This window comes from Ursus arctos, unplaced genomic scaffold (assembly GCF_023065955.2).
Source record: "Ursus arctos isolate Adak ecotype North America unplaced genomic scaffold, UrsArc2.0 scaffold_31, whole genome shotgun sequence".
Classification (NCBI taxonomy): Eukaryota; Metazoa; Chordata; class Mammalia; order Carnivora; family Ursidae; genus Ursus; species Ursus arctos.
In genome coordinates, this window is record NW_026622997.1 from 32,323,336 (window position 1) to 32,346,452 (window position 23,117).

General features: G+C 39.3%; 1 protein-coding gene and 1 pseudogene across 1 annotated transcript in view; both read left to right on the forward strand.

The window, feature by feature from the left end:
- Nucleotides 1-23,117, forward strand: part of DNAH8 (dynein axonemal heavy chain 8) — a 380,399-nt gene that overhangs the window by 64,194 nt on the left and 293,088 nt on the right. The window contains exons 11-16 of the mRNA XM_026482812.4: nt 1,140-1,241; nt 7,968-8,114; nt 13,505-13,702; nt 19,316-19,392; nt 20,803-20,902; nt 21,726-21,845. Of these exons, the coding sequence (XP_026338597.3) occupies nt 1,140-1,241; nt 7,968-8,114; nt 13,505-13,702; nt 19,316-19,392; nt 20,803-20,902; nt 21,726-21,845 (744 nt within the window). The remainder of the gene's footprint in view (nt 1-1,139; nt 1,242-7,967; nt 8,115-13,504; nt 13,703-19,315; nt 19,393-20,802; nt 20,903-21,725; nt 21,846-23,117) is intronic.
- LOC113243674 (dnaJ homolog subfamily C member 2-like) lies at nt 3,179-4,464 on the forward strand (annotated as a pseudogene).

Sequence of the window (23,117 nt, forward strand, 5' to 3'; positions counted from 1 at the left end):
ATAAAGGAAGTCTTAAAATATTTTACATGTCTTTTTTTTTGTATTTCCTCTTTGTTGAGTTTAAAGTCTCTGTTACCATGTTTATTTTCTTTTTTTAAGATATATTTATTTCTATTTACAGAAAGAAAGAGAGCATGCGAAAGTGCAAGTCGGGGAAGGGACAGAGGGAGAAGGGAGAGAGAATCCTCAAGCAGACTCCCCACTGAGCACAGAGCCTGATGTGGGGCTCGATCTTACATCCCTGAGATCATGACCTGAGCTGAAATCAAAAGTCTGATGCTTAACCGACTAAGCCACCCAGGCGCCCCACCATGTTTATTTTCTTTAGTTGCTTGGTGATTCTGAGTTATCTGCCCATCTTTGTATTTAACTCCTAATTTGCCTCCCTGTTCTGTCTCTTGTGGTCTGTCTCTAGTGTGTACGGGGTAGGGAATGTGAGGAGCTTTTTCTCTGACATGTCCTCCTGGGGTACAGTAGCTACCTAGGGCTTAAGTCCATACTTAAGGCTCTGTCCTGTCAGCATATGCCATTGTTGCCCACTGTACAGGTTGCTCCAAATTCAGTGTGTAGGGTCACAACCAAGGGCCACCTCCCATTGTCTCCCACCTCAAAGATTTCCCATAAATGTTCTACCTTCACGGTAACCTTCTCCAGCACTGGATTCTGGTTTTCTCTAGTCTTTTTTTTTTTTTCCTCTTGTAGATTTGATCCTGTGTACTTTCCATATTTTAGGAATTCTCCAAAATTTCTGTGTGTCAGCCTGCCCTCTCAATCTAACCTCCTGACGGTTTCTTTCCCCCTCACTATTTTGGGGTATGTGAGAGGTGGTTAACTTTAAATTTAGTTTGCATGTTGAAGGGTGGTGAAGAATGACACTTGGATACTAGTTAGAGGAAAAGTAGACAAAAGGAAAATATAGTTGACTTTGAAATTTATGGCCCCCATGACATTGACTTAAATGCAGTAAAAATTTGAGTTTTCTTGGTTTTGACTGGATTGTGTATTTCTTTGTTTTCTATATTGTGATTCATTCCTCCCCTAAATTTACTATTTATCATATTTTTATGCTTGTGGTTTAAAAATCTTAAATTTTATTTCTCTCTTTACCTATAGCTATTTTGGATTTGTATTTATTTTAGGTAACAAATCAAATGGTGACGGCATGTAAAGCGTATATTATTGATGGAGGAACCATCCACGTATGGGATCAGGAAACACCGCTCGTATTAAAGAAAATTCAGGTTTGTAGAAATATTCTTATTTTCGTAAAGTAAAGCTTTCACCATCTGGCCCATTTTTGTTTACTTTATTCATTCGCAAAACATGTTAACTCTGAAAAAAACATTGTAGCATGAGAATATAAAAGGAGCCTCATTAAAATTATTGGCTTCCCTTTATATTTAGTGTAGGATCCTTTAGAGTATAATCTAGTCCTCATCTTCTCCATGGCTGCCTATAGTGGACACCTCTCGCTGTCTCATATTCCCTGGTCCCCCCCTTTCACTCCAGCCCCTGTTAATTTCATTTTCTTCCCTTTTTGCATTGGCTAGGACTGCCATGCTTTCTTAAATAATCGAGGAGATTGTTGGCATCTGGTTTTGATCTTTTGGAAGAGAATGTTTCTGACATTTCTAACATTTCCCATTTTAATGTATTCATAGATGTTAAATACATCTTTGACCAGATTGAGGAAGTTCTGTTCTGAGTTTTAGTACTAGGAGATATTTTGTAAAGTTATGAATGGGCTTTGAAAAAATGTTTTCCTGCACATATTTACTGAGATGCTTATTAGACTCTTCTCAGTCTGTTAGTGTAATGGATGACATTTTTAGGTTTTCCAAAATGAAACTTTCCACATCATGGCATAATTTTTTTAAAAAGATTTTATTTATTTATTTGTCAGAGAGAGAGCGAGAGAGCACAAGCAGGGGGAGTGGCAGGCAAAGGGAGAAGTAGGCTCCCCACTGAGCAAGGAGCCTGATGTGGGGCTCGATCCCAGGACCCCGGGATCATGACCTGAGCCAAAGGTAGACGCTTAACTGAGTCACCCAAGTGTTCCATGGTCTAATTTTTAAAAAAATTTTTAAAACACTCTAGAATTTGGGTTGCTACAATTTTAGTTAGGAGTTTTTGCAATTCTATTCATGAGAGATAGAGAGCCTGTAAATTTCCTTTCTCATACTGTCCTTGTCAGTGTTTTTGGCACTAAGGTCTCCGACTGAGTGGAGTAGGAGGAGGGGAAGGTACATTCACCCCTTTTCTATTCTCTGGAAAAGTTTGCAGAAAATTAAAAGGATATGTTTTTTGAAAGTCTGCAGGAAATGACCACACCAGGAAGGCTGCATCTGGAAGTGGTTATTGGTGGTCCTCATGTGCTGCTCCCTGGGCTTTATGGAGCCAAGGCACCAGGCTGGGACTGGGAGGGAGAGCCAGAAAGAATGCTCAGTGCCCCCAACTGGCATGTGAAGCACGGTGTTTATGGGGCTTTTCCAAGGAACCAGAGGATAAAAAAAAGTGGTGAGAGGGAACAGAAGATGAAGAATTACAGTTACTGAGACAAGGAAACCCAAGGGACCCCATGAGAGAAAAAGCTTTTTTCCCTTTCCTTTGCTTCTTTTCCGGCTTCTGTTCTGGCTAGGACCCACACACCCACCCCACTCTACACATGCCTTATAATGCACATAGCATATGTTCTCCTTGTAAGGGACAAAGAGATAATGATATCTTTGGAGTCTTCCAGCACAGTAGATGATAACCTAACAAGTGACCAGGCAGAGCTGTCATGTGCCTATTCCAGACCACTGGCCTTAGACATCTCAAAGCCAAGACCCCTGGCTTCAGGGAATAAGTGACTTATGAAGGACACCTGAATCCTGCTCTTGTTCTGTCCAGTTCCTGGACATGTTGGAGGACACCTGCACCAGACCACAATTGCCCCAAAAAATCCCCAGACTCCGAGCAAAGAGGAGACATGAGTCATGCTTCTTTCCTTTCTGAGTCTCTCAGACAGTCCATCTGTATCTGCTCCCTCTACATCATCAATAAACTCTGCTCTCACCTCCTGCCGGCTCATGTCTGATTTCCATCCTGGGTGAAGCTGAGGACTTTCTTGACTAGTCCTGTGGGACCCCCTGTCTGGGTCCTCAGACCCAACCTGCCTGCATCATTAGGACAGTTTCTCATGCTGAAAATACTTGATGCCAAAGACTGGAAGAATCAGGCTCAGTATGTGGTTCTTGGACTTGGCCATGTAAGACACAGAGTTACACAGAGACAGAACAAAACTGCTCACAAAGCAGTGGTGTTAAAACATCCCTGAAAGCAGCTGCTGACCCAATGAAAGAAGATCATGGCTACTTCATAACTTCTGGCATAATGAAGGTTTATGAAATGTCTGATCCAGTGAAAATAAGAGAATCTAAGAGACAGAGCTTACTTTTCATAGGTCCATTCCTTCTAAAAGTAAAGCAAGGACAGTTTCTTCAGAGTGTTTTCCCTAGGGCTTGAAAGGAATTCTAGATCGTTATAAATAATAAAAAGGCTCCTAAACTTGATGATATGAAGTCACCATTTGAAGATGTAGAGACGTTTTATTCCTTCTGGTATAATTTTATTTCTGGAGAGAATTTGTGTATTTAAATTGAGAAGCAGGATGTCATAATGACAGGAGATGGATTGAAAAATAGGACGGAACAACAGGGCACCAAGAAAAAAAAACTGAACTGAATGAGAACGTTAATTGATAATGCATGTAGCTACGATGCAGGGATAAACACATTCTAAAAAGAAAAAGAAAAAGAAAAAGGCAAGAAAGAAACAGAAAAGAAAGTGAGCACAGAAGGAAAACAGAAGGTGCCAGAATCTAAAGAAAAATAAAGATGAGCTGAATCTGAAGCTGCTTGAGTTGCTAAGGAGATAGGAGTGGAGGTCAGTTAATACGCATTATTGGCAAGGAAGGAAAAGATACCCAGAAAAAAACCCCAAAAAACCATTACAAGGGAAAGGCAAAAACTTCAAGATTCATGGTAGACCTAGAATTGCTTTTCTGAGAATGAGACGGGGCAGGTTGGAAGGAAGAAGTGGAAAAACTTTCAGATAGGTTTTAACTAGCAAGCTTAGGTACTTACATGAAATGCACCAGCATCTACAAAAGAAGTAGGAACGGAAGCTCTGGTAAAACAGAAGAAACAAATGAACAAATTAGGAAAGAGAGAGAAGCAGCTGAGGCTTGTATGTGACAAGCATCTAAGGATGCAGAGACATCAACTGTCGAAGGTGGAAATGGCAAGAAAAACTGGTCAGAAGAGAATTTATCTACATTTACTAATCGAAGCTGTGAACTTCCTTTCTGGAACAAATTCAAGATGGGAAGTAAGGGTTGTGGACCCAGTTCTAGTGTGTTGGGGGTGGTTTCCCACGCCAATGAGTGATTCTTGGACACCAGCTGAGTGTCCTACAGTTTAACTCAATTTTGACATATCTACCTGGAGGTAGCATCACATCCCACAGGTTAAATCCCACAAGAGTGGGGTTTCGGATGCTGGTAGCAAGTCCAGGTTGTCGCATGTGCTTTTGACTAGCTGGCTGTAGATCGGAGGTTCCAATGACACCCCCAGACCTTGAGTTCTAGGAATTTGCTAGAGTGGCTTACAGAACTCAGAGAAGCATTTTTCTTACTAGATTAGTGGTTTATTATACAAGAATGTAAGTCAGGAACAGGCAGATGGAAGACATGTATAGGGCAAGACATGGGGCAAGGGCACAGAGCTTGCGTGCCCTCTCTGAGTGCACCACTCTCCCCAGATCTCCATGTGTTCACCAACCGGGAAGTTCTCCAAACCCCTTCTTTCTGGGTTTTTATGGAGCTTTCATTACACTGCATAGGCATGATTGATCAACTGCTTGGCCATTGGTGAATGATTCAAACTTTAGTGACCTCCCTCCCCAGAATCAGGGGGTAGGACATTCCTGGTTGGTTCCCCTGGCAACCAGCCTCCATCCTTAGGTGCTTCCAGAAGTCACCTCATAACGTAAACCCAATTGTGGTGGAAAGGGGCTTGTTATGAATAACAAGACACCCATTTCACCTTTATGGCTCAAAAGCAATTTCAAGAACTGAGGGCAAGAGCCCGAATCTTATAACAAAAGATACTCCCACTGTTCTTATAATTTGGGAAATTGCAAGGTTTTGGGGAGCGGTGAGCCAGGAACCATGGATAAAGATCAAATATGTATTTTGGTCATCGGAATGGCCAAATATATATATTTCTTATAAATCACAGTATGACAGGAAGCTGTTGCCAACTATGTGAACACATATTCTTTTTATGGAGTTGGCAAAAAAAAAAGTCATGACCTGCATCAAAAAAATGGCGCACCACAGGGAGGCATGCCTCAAGCTGACAGTACACCACCTTCGGAACAGTTTGAAAGTCTGTGCACACATTTCACCTCTTGGACAGCAGAGGAACAGAAGCTTTTGCAACAAGCTTTGAAAACCTATCCAATAAATACAACTGAAAAATGGGGGAAAGAATAGCAGAGTCAGTGCCTCCCAGGATGGAAAAAGACTACCTGAAATAACAGAAGGGACTTGTTGAAACCATAAAAGCAAAGAAAGATACTCAAGAACAAAGGCCGTGTGCAACTAGAGCCATGACATGACTTAGGGATCATCTTTGTCATGTGTGCCTTTAAAAAATAAAACTGAAAATACTATTAAAAAAAAAAAGATCTGATAGAACTCATCTATTAAGTCACCTGGGCTTGACATTTTCTTTGTGGGAAGATTTTAAAATTGTTTTCTTTTTTTACAATTGAAGTCTTAAAATCGTGGCAAAAGATACATAAAAGATACATAACAGAAAATGTACCATTTTAACCATTTCCAAGTGTTTGGTTCAGTGGCATTGAGTACATCCCCAATATTGTGCATCCATCAAGACTTTCCATTTCCAGAACCTTTGCATCATCCCAAACTGAAACTCTGTAGCCACTAAACAATAACTCCCCAAACTCTCCCCCCACAGCCCCTGGCAACCTGTATTCTGTTTTCTGTCTTTATAAATATGCCTATCCTATGTACTTCCTTTAAGTGGAATCCTACAGTATTTGTCCTTTTGTGTCTGGCTTCTTTCACTTAGCAAGTTCAGTCATGTCGTAGCATGTGTCAGAATTTCATTCCTTCTTATGGCTAAGGAAAGTAATGTTCCGTTGTTGAATATACCACATTTTTAAATCCATTCATCTGTTGGTAGACATCTGGATTGTTACCATCATTTATCTATAGTGAGTAATTTTGCTATGAACGTTGGTATGCAATTATCTGTTTGAGTCTTTGCTTCCAATTCTTTTGGGTATATACCTAGAACCGGAAGCGCTGGGCCATATGGTAATTTTATGTTTAATTTTTTGAGGAACCACTAAAATATTTTCTGCAGTGGCTGTACCATTTCATGTTGCCATCAGCAATGCAGGAGGGTTCCGTTTTCTCCACATCCTTGCCAGTACTGGTTATTTTCCATTTTGTTGATAATAGCCATCCTGATTGGGTGTGAAATGGTATCTCGTTGTGGTTTTGATTTGCATTTACCTAGTGGTTGGTTGTGGTTGAGCATCTTTTCATGTGCTCATTGGCTATTTGTATATCTTCTTTGGAGAAATGCCTATTCAAATCCTTTATCTTATTTGTCCAATGTGAAGCGAATGCGATTGAGTGGTGAAGAGGAAGTAATACAAAGTAATTGCTAGTAGATGGTATGTTCCATGAGGGTTAGGGGTCTTATCTGTATTCCTAGCATCTCGAGGAGTTCCTAACACTTAGTAGGCACTGATAAACTGTTGTTAGATGAGTGAAAAATGATCAGTGACCTTGAATGGAGCAGTTATGTTGTTTTGGAGATTGAGATGGAAGAGGGAAGATGTGTTATAGTTAGAAGTATGTATGAGACCATTTAGTCACAAATCTGAATATTTATAGGAATCACCGGGGAACTTGTTAAAAATAGAGATTTCTGAGTCTCACTCAGTAATTCTTGATTTAGTGGCTGTGGTAGGAAGCAAATGGCTCCCCAAAGATGTCCATGTCCTAATCCCCAGAACACATGACTATATTATGTTATATAGCAAGATGGGGGAATAAGATTGTAGATGGAATTAGGGTTGCTAATCAGCTGACTTTGGGTTGGGGAAATTATCCTGGATTATCCAAGTGGGCCCAATGTCATTGCCAGAGTCCTTATTTGCAAGGAGGGAGATAGAAGAGTCAGAACCAGAGAGAGATGGCACTGTGATAGAGATTCGACTGGCCATTGCTGGCTTTGGAAAAGTTTAACATTATTATTGTTTTTTAATAGTTTGTTTTTTTTAGGAAATGTTAACTTGACATGACAGAGAATTCCTACCAGACCCTAGGGACCGTGTCTCTTTTATATTTTCTAGCAGGTTCACCAGCCTGGCCAGTGGGATAGCTGTAGTCAAATACTAGGGTTTCAGCAATGTACTTATCAAAGACTCTAGGATCTCCTTGTGGAGAAACGGTGGTTGCACACTAAATTAGTATCACAGAGTCTTAATGTTTTACATACCTGTATGTAAAGAATGCTGAAGAAAAGACAGATACTAAGTGGTAGATGAGTGATAATAAGTAGAATTGAGAGATAATTTCTGACCTCCCAGGAGTTCTAACTAGCTATGAAAATATACAGACAGTGTAAGGCGCCCTCTGGTAGGGATAGGAGAGAAGGGAGATAGCGAGAATGAAAAGGATGAAAATATGATGTAAATTAAGAGAAACTACATTCACGTTCCCACTTTTCAATATGTAGGTGGAGAACTTGAGTTTAATGTCAACAGCAACAGCTCCTGTTGAGGGGCTGGTGTGATCAGTCCTGCGTGAGATTCTTGAATGATTGACTCCTGAACAAACTCTCATCACCTGTTCTCTCCTTCTTTTAATTTTCTCATAGGATTGCATTTTTCTATTCAAGGAATATCAGACATCTTTTCATAAAACAAGGAAGCAGATTTTAGAATCGTCAGGGGAAAAATCTTTTGAGGTTTCAGAAATGTATATATTTGGAAAATTTGAAGCTTTCTGCAAAAGACTGGAGAAGGTAACCATTATGCGGTCACTGTACTCACGCTCCCCTGCCCCCGCACTTCTGGTTATTTTATACTTTATGGGGCACCATTGAGAATTACTGACCTGGATCTCTTGTCTCACTGTTGATATGAATCATCTCCTATTACTTACAGATCACTACATTTTGGTTTAACTTATTTTTCAGTCCTGATGACTGCAAAGCTTTTGCAGACATTCCCCCTCTCTCAAGACCTCAATTTTACCTCTACCTTTGGAGCTTGACCTTAGAAGCTTCTGTGTCTAACGATTGTATTAGGCTGAGGAAAAGTGTGTGATGAAATGCCCACAAGACCTGGCAGAACCCAGTAGTAGTGTAATATCTGGATGTATAGATACTTTTTCTTTCTAGGCCAGTAAAATTGGTGTATACCTAAACACTGTGTGGGGGATGCCTTTGCTGGACAGGCGTGGGTCAGGCACTTCACCTTTGATTCATGTCTTAGCTCTAGTTGAGGGGGTGATATTTTTTCAGGGGGTACTGGGAAGCCCATACCAGAGGCTTCTTGGAGTCAGCTTTTGAAAAGTGTTTAAAGATACTATTTAGGTACCACCCCTTCTGCTCCCCCACTAGTTGGCCAACTCCCTAGGTCCTGGAAATATTTAGGATTCTGTTCATCATTTGTTGGAAATTGGTGAGGGCATCACACAGGTTGCAGGGCATCTCCTAGACATGTGTGGAAGCCTGGTTTTTACTTGTAACCTCCTGATCCAGCTAGGATAGGAAAGTGTGGTTGATGAAGAAAACCAAGTTATCGAGTCCTTCATACATACTTGTGTGGAGCTGTTTTTTTGTTTGTTTCTTTAGCAGCTCTATTGAGAGATAATTCACATACCATACAACTCACCCATTTAAAGTGTAAAAGTCCGGGGGTGCCTGGGTGGCTCAGCTGTTAAGCGTCTGCCTTCAGCTCAGGTCATGATCCCAGGGTCCTGGGATGGAGCCTCGCATCGGGATCCCTGCTCAGTGGGAAGCCTGCTTCTTCCTCTCACACTCCCCTTGCTTGTGTTCCCTCTCTCACTGTCCCTCTCTGTCAAATAAATAAATAAAATCTTTAAAAAATATAAAGTATACAAGTCCATATTTTCTAATATTTTCATAGGGTTGTGTAACCATTACCATAGTCTAATTTTAGAGCATTTTTGTTCCCCCTAAAAGAAACCCCATCCACCTGTCACAGTCTATTCTCCCCCCTACTCAACCCTAAGCAGCCACTAGTCTACTTCCTGTTTCTATAGATTTGCCTGTTGCGAACATTTCATATAAATGGAATCATGTAATACGTGGTCTCTTGTGAGTGGTTTCTTTCACTTAGCACCATGTTTTTAAGGTCCATCCATGTTGTAGCTTTACTTTTTATTGCTGAATCATATAACATTGTGTGGATGCCACATTTTATTTATCCACTCATCTGTTGTTTGGACATTTGGGTTGTTTCCACTTTTTGGCTGGTATGAGTAATGCTGCTGTGAACATGTGTGTACATGTTTTCGTGTGGACATACATTGTTGTTTCTCTTGAGTATACACATAGGATTGGAATTTCTGGGCCATATGGTAACATTTTGAGGAACTGTCAAACCATTTCCCAGAATCGCTGAATCATTTTACGTTTTCACCAGCAATGCATGAGGGTTTTGATTTCTCCACATCCTTGTCAACACTTACTTTCATCTACCTTTTGAATTTAGACAAACTAGAGGGTGTGAAGTAATATCTATCTCACTGTGGTTTTGATTTGCATTTTGCTGATGACCAATGATGTTGAACACATTTTAATTTGCTTATCTTCCATTCGTAATTCTTCTTTGGAGAAATTATAATCACATCCTTTGCATATTTTTAATTTGGTTATTTGTATTTTTATTGCTGAATTGTAAGAGTTCTTCATATATTCTGGGTATGAGTCCCTTATCATATATCATTTTCATCTATGTTTTCATCCATTCTGTGAGTTATCTTTTCACTTTCTTTTTTTTTTTTAAGATTTTATTTATTTATTTGACAGAGAGAGAGACAGCTAGTGAGAGAGGGAACACAAGCAGGGGGAGTGGGAGAGGATGAAGCAGACTCCCAGCAGAGGAGCCTGATGTGAGGCTTGATCCCAGAACGCCAGGATCATGCCCTGAGCCGAAGGCAGACGCTTAACAACTGAACCACCCAGGCACCTGTACTTTTCACTTTCTTGCTGGTGTCCTTTGAACCACAAGAGTTTTTAATTTTGATGAAGTCCAATTTATGATTTTTTTCTGTTGCTTGTGCTTTTGTACCCTATGTAGGAAACTTTTTTTTTGAGTTGTTTTGTGAACAATAGAGATTTCTTGGGGGCAAATGTCCAATTAGAAAGATATTGGCATGGAGGCCCCATTGGTCAGACCCTGTTCCATAAAGATGCTTAATGTTTCTGAATACACTGTCGTGTAAAGCTTGGGGTAGGTCCTGGTTATTCTAAATTTTTCCAGGAGCTAGAACCCTTGTCAACTTGGGTATAGTTTTACACTTGGTAAAGTTTCAGGGTTGGACCTTAATGGTTAGTGCATTAGCAGTAAACATCTTTGCTGGCAGGCCTAATGCTGGGGGTAATGGTCATCTATCCATGAAGCAGCAGCCTGAATATTCCTGATGCTAGAGGGAGTGGGCGGTAATGGCCAGCTGCACTAGCTACTTACCTGACTCTATCTCTGGAGAAGCCCTGCCTCTAATCTTAAGGACACAACTTCATGCCACAAGGGCTCAGCAATCTAATGCATCACCCCCCTCCCCAGAGACCTCACCTAAAGTGCATTCTGGTTGCTGGGTTATCTCAGTTCCCCTGTACTGAGAATCCCTTAGTTGATAGGCATCACTCCCAAGTGTAACTGGTGAATACTGGTATCCAGATTTGCAAAGATAGGGCTATAAAATATACCCTGATGTGTGGCCAGGGTTTTGTATAATCTCCCAGAGGTGGTTACTGAGCTGCCTGGATGGGTTTCCCCTGATGAGTGGGCCACAGGAGGGACCACTGTTGGGCTACCTCTATAAACTCTAAAATAGTAGAAAAGGAGAGTCAGAAGAGCACGCTAACTGAGAACCTATTAGAGAAAGTAGAAATTGGGATGTCAGGATGAACACGTGGCAAAGTCACAGGACAGACGGCACTGAGGTTGGGGTTGGAGAGCTGAGACCTCAGAGTTAGGCAGAAATGTTTATGAACAAGTGAGGAAGGTTCTAGTGTATCACTAGGTTGCCTAAAGTACACATTCTGTTGGTGGGTGGAGACTTGATGGTGCATTAAGTGTGAGTCTGTCCTAACGAGCCAGAATTAAGGATGTACAGTATCCTTGCTTCTTCCTCTTCCTGCCATATGATTTTTGGTGAATATTTGTGTTTTCCAGAGCCCTCTCTTTAGTGTTGTTTTCTTCTCACCCCAAATGCATGTGGGAGAGAAGAGAGGGGATGGGAAACTGGTATTGCTGGGGGGAGGTTTAAGGGACTGGAGCCTTGTAGGTGGAGTAGAGTGACACTGAGATGAGACAAGCATAGCAAGTCGAGAACTGGAAAGGGTGCCAAGGCTGGTGAGCAGAGAAGGGATTATAAGTCGGTTGTCAATACAGAGGGGTCAGAAGCAGATAAGGAGAGAGCTGATGAAAAAGCCAAGATGAGGGCAAACAATTAGGAGCATGGTCATGGTTGATCACCATGACTGGCTTTCACATTATTGCTATGTAGTGTTGGGGGTGGGAGAGGCCCTGGCTGAGTTCGAAAGGCCAAGCATGGAACTGACTGCTGTCTTTGCCTCTTGATGATTCTTTATCCACTCATGGACAAAATGGAGGACGTGTTAGTGACAAGAATTCTATCCCAGTGTCTGGCTGTTGGGGCCAGGTGGCAGGGGAAGGGATAATGGGCAGTGTCTTGGCAGGTTAGAAGAGCAGAGCATGTGGGTAATTCAAGTTCTTGTTGTTTTTGTTTTTTAAGGTGAGTGGACTGTATGTGTTGGTAGGAGACCCAGGTACTTCTCATCTTTACATACAGTATACGGAGCATGCCGCAAATTGCAGGCAGTCCGTATTTCCTCCAGGTTTGGCCTGGCTTTTAGGATGACAGTGGTGTTTGGAAGTGTACAGAAATAATGGTGTAAGAGTGAAAGTTGCTCTGAAAATGGTTGTCTGGGTTGACATGTGCAGGGAGTTTATGTGAATTCTGCAGGCTTGTTAGAAGGACCGGTAGTGTTGTCTTCATGGTGTGTAATATTTGGAGGAATCCCCTGAAAAGAGGTTTATTTTCTATTTGGCCATTGGGCCCATGGGCCCGCCCTGGAGAGCTTTGAGCATTGTTCTCCAAAGCAGGAATCAAAGTGGGGAATCCCTGATGAAGGTTCAGGAACTAAGTAGCCTGTAGTCGTGAAGGACTTTTAGTTTTGTAGGTGTGAAGTAGGTGGTGTTGGTACATTGAGCAAGAGGCAGCCATCTGTGCGTACAGTTCATTTTGAGGGTTTCCCAGGGCTCTTAGGGATCACAAGTGACCGGTTGTGCTCAGGCTTCTTGGGCCTTCGGTTGCCTGGATGCAGGTGAAATGGAAAACAGATGTGGATTTATGCTAGTCTTACATATCAGAACTGTGGTGAGGGCCACGAAGAACACTAAAGCTTTTGAATCTAGTGATTCAGTGGAAAGATTTTCAGAAAATTCTCCAGAGCAAAAGGATGAAACAATTCAGACCTCTCTAAGAGCTTTTACTCAAATACTTTCCTTTCCCTTTCTTGAGAGACAAGGTGATTAAAATCCGAGAAATGTAGTAAACTCTCTCTGGATATGATAGAAATAGTCTAGGAATAGTACTGACTGGTGGCAGAGATTTGTCTTCTATTTTATCTCCTCTGGCTGGTTTTAGCTATAGGATCTGGGGAGCTGTTTATTGGTTTGTTTTTTTATTTTTAATTTGTATTTATTTATTTTAAAGATTTTTTAAAAGATTTATTTATTTATTTTGAGAGAGAGAGAGACCGCGCGCGTGCCTCCTAGCACAGGGGGGAGTGACAGAGGAAGAGGGAGAGAGAAACCCAAGTAGACTCTGCGCTGAGTACAGAGCCATGTGCGGGGCTCCATCTCCCCACCCTGACATCACGACCTGAGCCGAAACCAAGAGTCAGATGCTCAATGACTGCGCCACCCAGGCAGCCCTAAAGATTTTATTTTTAAGTAATCTCCACACCCAGCATGGGGCTCAAACTCACAACCCCAAGATCAAGAGTCACACGCTCTGCTAACTGAATCAGCCAGGTGTCCCTTGGTTTATTTTTTAAATTAATGACTCATAAACAGTTTATTCTAGGGAAGGATGCTAATATCCCATTTCTAAAATAACACTTCTCTTTTTAAGATTACAGAAATGATAACTATCGTGCAAACATATTCAGCCTTGAGTAATTCCACCATAGAGGGAATAGATATTATGTCAATAAAATTCAAAAACATATATCAAGGGGTTAAGAAAAAACAATATGACATTCTGGATCCAAGAAGGACAGAATTTGATACAGATTTCTCAGAGTTCATGACAAAAATCAATGGTTTAGAGGTAAGTAATTATACATACTTTTACTTTAGTAAAGCTGAAATGTAACCAATAGTACTGGAATTCACATATTTACTATTTATTAGAAGTTACTCTTGTGTAATTGATTAAAACTATTTGCTGGTGTGAAAAATTTTTTAACTAGTCCACAAAGTATTTTCCATCTTTTTTTTTAATGAAAAATGAGCATATTCAATAAAAGATATCAATGAATAACCAGAAGCCCAAGGGGTTATTATAGCTGGGGTTCATTTTTAGTTTGCATTGGAATTTGTATTTGATTTTTGTTGTGCCACAGAGCCAATGTCATTTTTGCAGGCTAAGAGAAAATGTGTAATCCTTATTCTTTGTTTTAAGTATGAAGAGTTGAGGACAGGTTAGGAAGATGGAGCACTCTCCCCTTGGCCTTGTACTTTAGGGCCACATCTCTCTGCAGCTTAGAGGACAGCTCTAAAGAAGACCTCATCCTGTTTGTCATAGCTTAAGGGACACAGAAGTATGAAGGATACTTGGAAAGAGTATGTCTGGTGAGACCGCAACATATTTCACTCCCACCTTTTGGGCTTACATGACCTCAGTTACTATCTTACTGTAAACTACTGTAAACCCAGGCTTAGCCCCAGGGAATGGCCTCCTCTTTGCTGCAGAATGTCCTGGAGGTAGAGAGAGGGAGAGGAGTATACTCTGTCCACTTCCTGAATCTGAAATTCTTGCCATGAAGGTGAGGAAAATTATATATATATTTTTTTTTTTCATTTATTTTTTAAAGATTCTTTAAAAATCATATTAAGGTAATCTGGGCAATATAAATAAGAATGATCCTAAAATTCTAACAATACGTTTTGGTTTTGGCATAGATTTCCTTTCAGTTTTTGAAAGTTAAACTATTTGATATTAAGATATGTTTTAGTTATACTGCTTATAGTGTTTGGCTAGTTGGGCAGGGTGGAGTTTGCTTCTAAAATGCTTTGGGAGTTACATCTTTATGGCAATGGAAGTTTGTGAGTTTTTTTTTTTAATTTAATGCTTAAATTTTTAAAAGATTTTATTTATTTGAGAGAGAGAGCGAGAGAGAGCGCACACACAAGCAGGGGCAGGGGCAGAAGCAGAGAGACATGCAGACTCCTCGCTGAGTGGGGAGCCCAACGCGGGGCTCAATCCCAGGACCCTGAGGTCATAACCTGAACCAAAGTCAGAAGCTTAACAGACACCTCACTTAAATTATTTTTATAATTTGTTTTTTATCATTTTATTTTATTTTTTATCATGATAAGTGTATTCTTTAATCCCCATCCCCTATTTCCCCCATCCCCCCACCCACCTCTCCTCTGGTAACAATCAGTTCGTTCTCTATAGGTAAGAGTCTGTTTTTTGGTTTGTCTCGCTCTCTTTTTTTTCCTTTGCTCATTTGTTTTGTTTCTTAAATTCCACATATGAGTGAAACCATATGGTATTTGTCTTTCTCTGACTGACTTGTTTCACTCAGCATTATGCTGTAGCTCTGTCCATGTTGTTGCAAATGGCAAGATTTCATTCTTTTTTATGGCTGAGTAATATTCCCTTGTGTTTATATGTCACATCTTCTTCATCCGTTCGTCTGCCGATGAACACTTGGGCTGCTTGCATAGTTTGGATATTGTAAATAATGCTTCCGTAAACATAGAGGATGTAAAATTTTGAATTAGTGTTTTTGTCATTTTTGTGTAAATACCCAGTAGTGTGATTACTGGATCTTAGAGTAGTTCTATTTTTAATTTTTTAAGGAACCTCCATACAGTTTTCCACAATGGCTGCGCCAATCTGCATTCCTACCAACAGTGCAAGAGGCTTTCTTTTTCTCCACATCCTCACCAACATCTGTTGTTTCTTGTGTTGTTGATTTTAGCCATTCTGATGTCTCATTGTAGTTTCGATTTGCATTTCCCTGATGATACGTGATGTTGAGCCTCTTTTCACGTATCTGTTGGCCATTTGTATGTCTTCTTTGGAGAAATGTCTGTCTTCTGCCCATTTAAACAATTTATTTTATTTTATTTTATTTTATTTTATTTTATTTTATTTTATTTTATTTTATTTTATTTTATTTAGAAAGGGAGAGAGAGCAGAGGGAGGGGCAGAGGGAGAGGGAGAGTGAAAACCCCAAGAAGGCTCCATGCTGAGCATGGAGCCTGAGAGCATGGAGCCTGAGAGCATGGAGCCTGAGAGCATGGAGCCTGATGCATGGCTTGATCCCCTGACCCTGAGATCATGACCTGAGCTGAAATCAAGAGTCAGATGCTTAAGCGCTGGAGCTGTCCAGGTGCCCCCTGCCCGTTTTTTAACTGGATTATTTGTTTTTGGGTATTGAGTTGTATCAGTTCTTCATGTATTTTGGATACTAATCCTTTATTGGATACATCATTTGCAAATATCTTCTCCCATTCAGTAAGTTGTCTTTTAGTTTTGTTGTTTCCTTTGCTGTGCAGAAGCTTTTTATTTTGATGTAGACCCAATAGTTTGTTTTTGCTTTTTTTTCCCCTTGCCTCAGGAGATATATCTAGAAAAATATTACTAGGGCCAGTATCAGAGAGATTACTGCCTGTGCTCTCTTCAAGGACTTTTATGGTTTCAGGGCTCACATTTAGGTCTTTAATCCATTTTGAGTTTATTTTTGTGTGTGGTGAAAGAAAGTCGCCCAGTTTCATCCTTTTGCGTGCGGCTGTCCAGTTTTCCCAACACCATTTGTTGAAGAGACTGTCATTTTCCCATTGTATATTCATTCCTCCTTTGTCGAAGATTAATTGGCCATATTAATTGTGGGTTCATTTCTGGGTTTTCTGTTCTATTCCATTGATCTATGTGTCTATTTTTATGCCAGTACCATACCATTTTAATTACTACCACTTTGTAATATAACTTGAAGTCTGGAATTGTGATACCTCCAGTTTTTTCTTTTTCAAGATTGCTTTGCCTATTTAGGTTTTTTTGTGGCTCCATACGCACTTTAAGGTTGTTCGTTCTAGGTCTGTGAGAAATGCTGTGGGTCTTTTGATAGGGATTACATTAAATCTGAAGATTGCTTTAGGTAGTATAGACATTTTAACAATATTTCTTCTTCTAACTCATGAACACGGAATGCCTTTCCATTTCTTTATGTTGTCTTGAATTTCTTTCATTACTGTTTTATAGTTTTCAGAGTAGAGGTCTTTCACCTCTTTGGTTAAGTTTATTCCTAGATATTTTACTGGTTTTGATATAATTGTAAATGGGATGGTTTTCTTAATTTCACTGTCTGCTGCTTCATTACTGGTGTATAGAAATGCAACAGATTTCTGTATGTTGATTTTGTATCCTGTGACTTTACTGAATATGTTTATCAGTTCTAGTAGTTTTTTGGTGGAGTCTTTAGGGTTTTCTATATATAGTGTCATGTCATCTGCAAATAGTGAGAGTTTTACTTCTTCCTTACCAATTTGAATGCCTTTTATTTCTTTTTGTTGTCTGACTGCTGTGGCTAGGACTTCCAGTACTATGTTGAATAAAAGTGTTGAGAATGGACTTATTCCTGACCTTAGGGTAAAAGCTCTCAGTTTTTCACCACTGAGTGTGATTTTGGGTGTGGGTTATTTGTATAAGGACTTTATTATGTTGAGATATATTCCCTGTAGGCCTACTTTGCAGAGGGTTTTTTTTTTTTAAATCATGAATGGATGTTATAATTTGTCAAATGCTTTTTCTGCATCTATTGAATTGTCATATGGTTTCTATCCTTTTCTCTTACTGATGTGATGTATCACATCAGTTGTTTTGTGGATATTAAACCACCCCTGCATCCATGAAATAAATCCCACTTGATCATGGTATATGATTTTTTACATGTGTTGTTGGATTTGGTTTGCTAGTATTTTGTTGGGGACTTTTGCATCTCTATTCATGACAGATAATGACCTGTAGTTCTCTTTCTTTGTGATGTCTTTATCTGGTTTGGGTATCAGGGTGATACTGGCCTCTTGGAATGAATTTGGAAGTCTTCCTTCCTCTTGTATTTTTTGGAATAGTTTGAGAAGAATGGGTATTGACTCTTCGTTAAGTGTTTGGTAGAATTTGCCTGTGAGACAGTCTGATCCTGGGCTGCTGTTTATTTGGAGTCTTTTGATTACTGATTCAATTTCATTGCTGGTAATTGGTTTGTTCAAATTTTCTATTTTTTTCTACTTTAGTTTTGGGAAGTCATATGTTTCTAGGAATTTATCCATTTCTTCTAAGTTGTCCAATTTGTTGGTATATAGGTTTTCATAATATGCTGTTACAATTGTTTGTACTTCTGTAGGGGTGGTTGTTATTTCTCCTCTTTCATTAGTGATTTTGTTTATTTGAGTCCTTTTTCTCTCTCTTTTTCTATTATGAGTCTGGCTAGAGACTTATCAGTTTTGTTGATCTTCTCAAAGAATGAGCTCCTGGGTTCATTGATCTGTTCTATTGTTTTTTTGTTTGTTTTGTTTTGTTTTTCAGTTTTTATGTCATTTATTTCTGCTATAATATTTATTAATTTCTTCCTTCTGCTAGTTTTGGGTTTTATTTATTCTTCTTTTTCTAACTCCTTTACGTATAAGGTTAGGTTGTGTATTTGAGATTTTTCTTGCTTCTTGAGGCAGGCCTGTGTTGCTATAAACTTCCCTCTTTGAACTACTTTTGCTGCATCCCATATTTTTATGATTTATTAATAAAGATTATATATTATAAAGGCTTTTCTGTGGTCTTAGATACAAATTTTAGCTTTCAGTGTATTTAGAGGTCATCTTAAATTTTTAATATTTTCAAAGAGGTGTCAATGTTTAAATTTTCCTTCCTTTCCCAAATTTTATTAATAAACATGGCCTATATTAGTAGACTATAGCAATATATAAGTGAAGGTAATTTGCAAAGAGTGCATCAGTTCCATTGGTTGGGTACCAGGAGTTTGGAGTTCATTGCTAAAGATGGTGGGAGTCTTAGAAAAATATTTTCTTCTTGTTCTTCCTTAATGCTGCAAAGAGGTTTCTGAGAGCAGCAGTGTTGGAAAATGACACCTGTTGACCTTGGGTGTCTATACTGTCTTATGTTCCTCTCCCAATATGCTTAGAAATTCTAGATGTTTCAAGAAATATGCTTGGTAAGGGACATACACTCTTTTTATAAATCTCTAGGTTGGTCATATCCAATAAATAATAAACAGCAAATGCAAACCATGTATATAATTTTAATTTTTCTAGAGCCACATGAATAGTAACTGAAAGAAGCAGGTGAAATTAATTTTAGTAATACACTTTTTTCAACCTAAATATTCAAAATACTACCATTTTACATGTTGAGATAAAAATCATTGAGATATTTTACATTCTTGTTGTGTGTATGTGCTAAACCTTTGGAATCTAGTGTGTATTTTACTTTAGAGCACATCTTCCTTCCAAGTAGTGACATTTCAAGTACTCAGTAGCCACATGTGGCCACCATGCTGGATAGCGCAGTTCTAGATGTTAGATGGTAGGTGTGTATCAGGCTATTTTGATTCTGTAAAAAAATCATCAATTGTTGTTAAGCAAAAACAATCTCTTCCTTAATGCCCCAAATCAATGGAATATTAATATTTTATTTTAGATACAAATACAAGCATTTATGAACAGTACTTTTGGAAAAATCTTATCTTCTCAGCAGGCCCTTCAGCTTCTTCAAAGGTATTTATTAAGCAGTGTAGTTTCTGGGTGTGATAACTTTGTATCGAAAATATATTTTCAAATAAGATATTTTTGGAAATCTCTCCTCTGTAAACTTTAAGACTTATAAACATTAATCTTTCAATTACCATTAAGTAAACTGGTAAAAATGTGAAATATAGTATGATATTTTTCATTGCATTTTTTTGAAGCAGAAAGTCTTCCAATAAGAAAATGAAATTATTTCACATGATTTTTCCTCCAGCTATGTAATATTTTTGAGGTTAATTTCATAGACATTATTGGAAAGGGAGCAAATAATATTTAATTCTGCAAACTGCAAGGATTTCCAAAAGTGAAATTATCTAAGGGCAGTAGATCCTCAAACTTCCCATTTTCCCTCCAGAGTGCTCCTGCTTCTTCCTGTTCCTCTATCCTGACAACAATGCTCCCCCGAAGGGCAGGAAGGACAGCCTGAACTACAGGCCATTTTCTTCGAGCTCAGGGAGGGCTCATGGCCTATGTTAGGGACCCTTTGGGAAACCTTTCCTGAGAGCCAGTGCCTCCGGGTTTGGGCCCATTTTGCTAGAGTTCCACGTCTCTGTAATGATGGAACATACCTGTGAGACCTTACCTCATGGCACCGCTGAAAGAGTCAAGCCAGACTTATGAAATGATTTTGACAAATGAAAGTACTGAGCAGGCAGATGGCAGTACTAATTTCTTGGTGATTTCTTTCTATTTCTCTACCTTTTTGTCCGTCTGTTTCTCTTTTTACCTGTCGTATGCTGGTGTAAATTCACTTTATTATCAGGACGTTATTGTCCTAGTGCTTCCTGTGGATCACTTGGTCTGAAAGGGGAAGTGATATTTGGCCAACGGATCATTGTTATGATATGGCCATTTGGAATTATGGGAGCATTAATACTGGCAGAGGGATGCTCCATGTGCTGGCCTCCACCTTTGCTAAGCCAACCCCCTTTGCATCTTTTCAATTTCGGTTTAAATTTCTCCTTCTAAGGGAAGTCTTTCTTGACTTCCCAGACTTGGCTGGGTTCCCCTGTGCTGGCCTCCACCTTTGCTAAGCCAACCCCCTTTGCATCTTTTCAATTTCGGTTTAAATTTCTCCTTCTAAGGGAAGTCTTTCTTGACTTCCCAGACTTGGCTGGGATCCCCTGATATATGCATTTCTGGTACATAAATAAATAATTATTTATGTAACTCCTGGTGAAATCTGCATTTTCAATAACATAACTGGAGGCTCCGAGAGTGCTGGAACCTGTCGTGTTCCTCACTGTGTCCTGGGACCACGGATGAGGCTTGGTACGAGTACTTGTCAAAGTGAGTGAATGAATGGATTTTTAGGATGGCAGCAATTCTTAAGTATGTTTCTCATTTACCTTTGAATTATTCACTTTCAATTACTTTTAGATTCCAGAAACTGCAAATCCCTTGTCTTCAGTCAGAAATAAACCATACAATTGAGCGTATTCTTCAGTATTATGTGGCTGAACTTGAAGCTACTAAGAAGGCAAGGATCATGTTTGTAAATAGAATAGTACTTTATTTTTTTAAAGATTTTATTTATTATTTATTTATTTGAGAGAGAGAACAAGCAGTGGGGATGGTCAGAGAGAGAGAGAGAAGTAGACTCCCCGATGAGCAGGGAGCCCAAGGTGGGGCTCGATCCCGGGACCCAGAGATCATGACCCGAGCTGAAGGCAGATGCTTAACCGACTAAGCCACCCAGGCGCCCTTGGGTGTATTTTAGTACAAAATAGTAGAATAGTATTTAAGTACAAAAAAGCAAAGTATTATGAAAGTATTTGCCATTATTATCTTGTGCCAAGCTTCTCAGAATGATCCCTTCACTGCTAAGTACCTCCGATGCGCCCCCTCTTTGTGGGAAGGTGTTGACAGTGTATGTCATTGGACAGCCAGATTTACATCCCCATGCTCTTAACAACTGTTTTGGTTTGTTTTCTGCAACAGCATTTATGTGTGTATAGGAAAGCCCATTGAAGTTACTATTTCTGCATACAGAAATATGGGCTCTGAAGATTATAACAGATATAGCGTAGTTTATATGCTCCCTTCTTTGAAGATCTCCTGAAAACTGGGGATAAAATACAGAAAAAATATATATGTAATGGGAAATAAGGGTTAAGAGAGAATTAAATGTCATATATTGTAAACATCATAGTTTCTGAGCCACAGATTATCTCTGAAGTGCATTTACATATTTATTGACTACCTCCTGTGTATAAAACATGGGAATACAAATGTATTGAATACTTTTTTGCCTTTTCCGCTGTACTGAATTTTAAACATTAATACCAGATCTTTAATTACAGCTTTATCATTCTCAAAAAGATGACCCTCCTCTTGCTCGCAACATGCCCCCTGTAGCAGGAAAAATACTTTGGGTGAGGCAGCTCTATCGTCGGATAAGCGAACCCATCAACTATTTCTTTGTAAGTCAATAGTTACATTTACGTATGAGGGTTATCATGGTTTTAATACAAGACATATATTTTATCCTGTAATGTTTGATGTCCAATCAAGTAGTTAGAGCTGATGCTTTCATGAGTCAAAGAAAATTTATTTATTCATTTTTTTAAAAAAGATTGTATTTATTTATTTGAGAGAGAGAAATCATGGGCAGGAGGAAAGGGTAGAGGGAGAAGCAGACTCCCTGCTGATCAGGGAGCCCGATGTGGGACTCGATCCCAGGACCCTGGGATCATGACCTGAGAGGAAGGCAGATGCTTAACTGACTGAGCCACCCAGGTGCCCGAGACAAAGAAAATTTAGTTTATAAATATGCTTGAGGGACACTAAGCCAATTCTCTCAAGTTTTGGTAGGAAAGCTCACTTCATTACAGTTAATCTTTAAGGGGGAGAATCTTACAACTTTATGACTTTTAGTAATATAGGATACTTCATCAAGGCTTTTAAATAGTCACTGTTTGAAAACAATGAAGTCTAGGCGTAGTCCTGAAGATTCCTTCTATGCGTGGACGGACAGGTTGCTGACTTGTGTTAGTGAAGGTGAAGACCCTCTTAGTATGTTCCTGATTAAAGAATTGAGATCTAGAGCAAAGTATTAATAGAGTACATGCCTCCTCTGTTTCCTTAAACTTATTAGATTTCTACAAAGCCCCAGGACACTCTTAGGCCCCGTTGGCACTCTGAAATTGCCAGTTTGCCTTCTCTTTGTGTTTGGTTTGGTTTGGTTTGGTTTTCATAAAGAGACAGACTCACAAAACAGTTGGTTTGCTTCGGGCGGCATCTTATGCCTAAGTAAAGAACAAAATAAGTACCGAACATAGTCTGGCAAGTAATTTTAGCATTTAAGCATTCTTGGATGTTAAGTTTTTATTGTTTCCGTTTGGCTGCTGTTGATCATTTCACTGTTCTCACTCTTTGTAAAAAAAAAAAATTCAAAGCTGGGCCTTAAAAAAGCAGCCAGGGTGGGGACTCCTTTGCTGATGGACTCTGCATGACAGAGCCAAGTTTGCCCTGTTTTTGACATCTGCAAATTGAAACATAAAACGTTCAATGTTTATATAAAAAAATTTGGTTTTTGTTCTTTGATATACAGTTACTTTTTTTTTTTCAGTGCTGGAATTTGGAGATTTTCCCTGATACTCACAGGTCAAGGAAAATCAGTCCATTGTATCTTTTTTTCCCTTTTTATTTAATATTATTATTAATTAAATATTTCAAACCTACACAGTATAGAA